Consider the following 2,530-nt stretch of genomic DNA (forward strand, 5'->3'; position numbering starts at 1 on the left):
CCCAACCGCCCCAACCGCCGCGCAGGTCATCCTGTCACTGATTGACAACTGGAAGTACTACAACGGCGTTGACCAGTACATGGACTGGAGCTCCACCGCCCCGAAGCGCACCATGAAGCCGCCGTTCCAGGACCTCAGCGGCGACCCCAACCCCGGCGATTACGGGACGGGGCCGCAGGGCGAGGAGGTCAAGAAGTACGAGGTGAGCGGCGCGGGGTCGCAGGGCCGGGCTGTAGGCTGGCAGGGGCCGCGAGGGGCATAAAGTTGTACGTCAGGCGCGCATGGCTACCGGGGGCCGCCGGGGCGAGGGGCCGGGGGGCATCTGGGGTGTGGCGACGGCCGCCGGATTGGCGGGCTGGGGGGCGCTGGTGTTGGCAGTTGAGGGGGCGCCTGCAAGCACACGCATGGGCCTTGTCACAGGAGGTGGCGGGGCTGGGGCACGGCTGCTGGCACTCACAGGTGGCTGCGGCACCAGGGCGCTCCAGCCGCCTGCACCTTCGCCGACTGATTCGATCTCAGACTAATGCTGACCTGGGTGCACCGCGTCGCCCCGCCCACCTCGCACCCCGCCCAGGTCGCGCGCCACGGCCTGTTCTTCAAGGACCCCGACAGCAAGCAAATCTACAAGAACCACGCGCGCTTCCTGGCCACCCGCAACAACAGCATCAACGGCCGCATGTACAGGGAGGACCCCACCATCATTGCATGGTGAGGGCGGCGGTTGATAACACCCCGCGGACCCCCCTCGCGCGCGCCTGGCACGACGCGGCCCCCCACGCACACGCCCGCAGACATTGGGGCAGCAGCGGGGGGCATGCCGGCATCGGCGTCTGGGGCTGTTTTGCAGAGGGGATTTCGCACAGCTGTTGCTCAACCCCCCTTCCCGAATCGAAATTCCCCCGCCCGCAGGAACCTCATCAACGAGCCACGCTGCGAGACCTGGCTCAAGCCGCAGAATGCCGACTGCACGGCGCGCGTCCAGTCCTGGCTCGAGGAGATGGCAGCGTTTGTGCGCAGCGTCGACCCTAACCACATGATCACCGTCGGCTCTGAGGGCTTCTACGGCCCCACCACCCCGGACCTGCTGGCCGCCAACCCCGGCCCCTGGGGTATCGAGATGGGCCAGGACTTTGTGAACAACACCAACATCCCCCAGATCGACTTTGCGACCGTCCACGCGTGGCCGGACAACTGGATGATTGCGCAGGTGAGTGTCCCTCGGACTTCCTGGTTGGTCGGAACGAGCACCTTGGGATTGCCCGTTGGTTGAAACAACCATTGAGTCTGGGAGTTCAAGGGTCAGATTCCAGCAGCCTGGCCCTCACGTCGTCGACGGATCAATCCCCAGGAGGGTTCCTGGGAACCGCCGGCGGCTGTTGCGGCGGAGCCTGCCGCGGATCTCGGCGGCGAATCCGCAGCTGCGTCGGAGCGGCGCGAGGCGTCCGTCCTGATGGTGGCTGACCGCCTGCCACCCGCCGGTGGCCTCTGCACCCCCCTTCCCCACCGATTCGCAGGAGAAGACGTCTGCGTTCCTCGACAAGTGGGTGCAGTCCCACATCGGCGCGGCCTCCAAGCGCCTGAAGACCCCCAAGCCCGTGCTGTTTGAGGAGTTCGGGAAGAAGCTCGACGCCAACCAGCAGACCGCGGACGGCATCCGCCAGGTCAGCGCGGCGGCCGCGGCAGGGGCAGCGGCGAGGCCGCTCGGGCCGCAGGCGGGCGGCGCGCCCTGCGGCGAGACGCGCGCGCGTTCCGCCACCCCCTCGCTCCTGGGGGCGCCGCGCCGCCCCACCCATGCAAAGTGCTGCTCAGCTGGTCGGCGCCAGCACGAGCTCCCCGCTCACCGTCTTTGCCCACTCTGCGTCTTGCCAGCCCCACCCCCCTTACCAACAAGCCTTGACTGGATACGCACTCACGCAAACACACCAACACACACACTCCCGTCCTCACCCTGGCCCTCTCTCCACCTCTTGCTCCTCCCCCGCTTTAACAAACGCACACACCCCACACACGCTCTTGCAAACACGCAAATACCATGCAAGCACAACCTCACACACCCTCTCCCCCCGCCCCACCCCCGCAGCTGCGCGACCCCATCTACGCATCCACCTACGCCAGCGTTGAGAAGGCCATCACCGGGGACCAGCCCATCGCGGGCTCTCTCTTCTGGAAGTGGGCCATCCCAGTCTTCAACAAGCAGGACCCGCGCGGTGAGCATGCACTGGGGCTGCTGCGGTCCAGCGCTGCTGCGCAGATCTGGAGGGCAGGGGCGCGGCGCCTGCGGCGCCGCCTTGTGGTGGCACCCAGGTTCAGCACTGCCGACTGCAGCCGGGACGGCCGCCGCGGGGCTCTCAGCCTGGCGCCTGTTGCGCTCGGCGCGACTATGCGAAGCGCGGCTGTCCTCGCTCCACGCCAGCCTCCTGGGCTCGGGGGGCCCTCCGTGCATCCGTTGCAGCCACTCACCATCCACCCTGTCGCCCACCTTGTGCCGTCATCATCACCCACCCACCCATGCACCCACCCACCCATGCAC

At 67.9% G+C, this 2,530-nt stretch overlaps 1 protein-coding gene across 1 annotated transcript in view; it reads left to right on the forward strand.

Annotated features, from left to right (window-relative positions):
• Positions 1-112: 112 nt before the first annotated feature.
• MNEG_2661 (Mannan endo-1,4-beta-mannosidase 2) overlaps positions 113-2,530 on the forward strand; it is a gene marked incomplete at both ends in the record, with an annotated part of 3,486 nt that continues 1,068 nt past the window's right edge. Inside the window, 6 exons of the mRNA XM_014048866.1 lie at positions 113-202; positions 575-708; positions 910-1,207; positions 1,349-1,453; positions 1,515-1,661; positions 2,081-2,207. Coding sequence (XP_013904320.1) covers positions 113-202; positions 575-708; positions 910-1,207; positions 1,349-1,453; positions 1,515-1,661; positions 2,081-2,207 — 901 coding nt within the window. The remainder of the gene's footprint in view (positions 203-574; positions 709-909; positions 1,208-1,348; positions 1,454-1,514; positions 1,662-2,080; positions 2,208-2,530) is intronic.

This window comes from Monoraphidium neglectum (assembly GCF_000611645.1).
Source record: "Monoraphidium neglectum strain SAG 48.87 unplaced genomic scaffold scaffold00309, whole genome shotgun sequence".
Lineage (NCBI taxonomy): Eukaryota > Viridiplantae > Chlorophyta > Chlorophyceae > Sphaeropleales > Selenastraceae > Monoraphidium > Monoraphidium neglectum.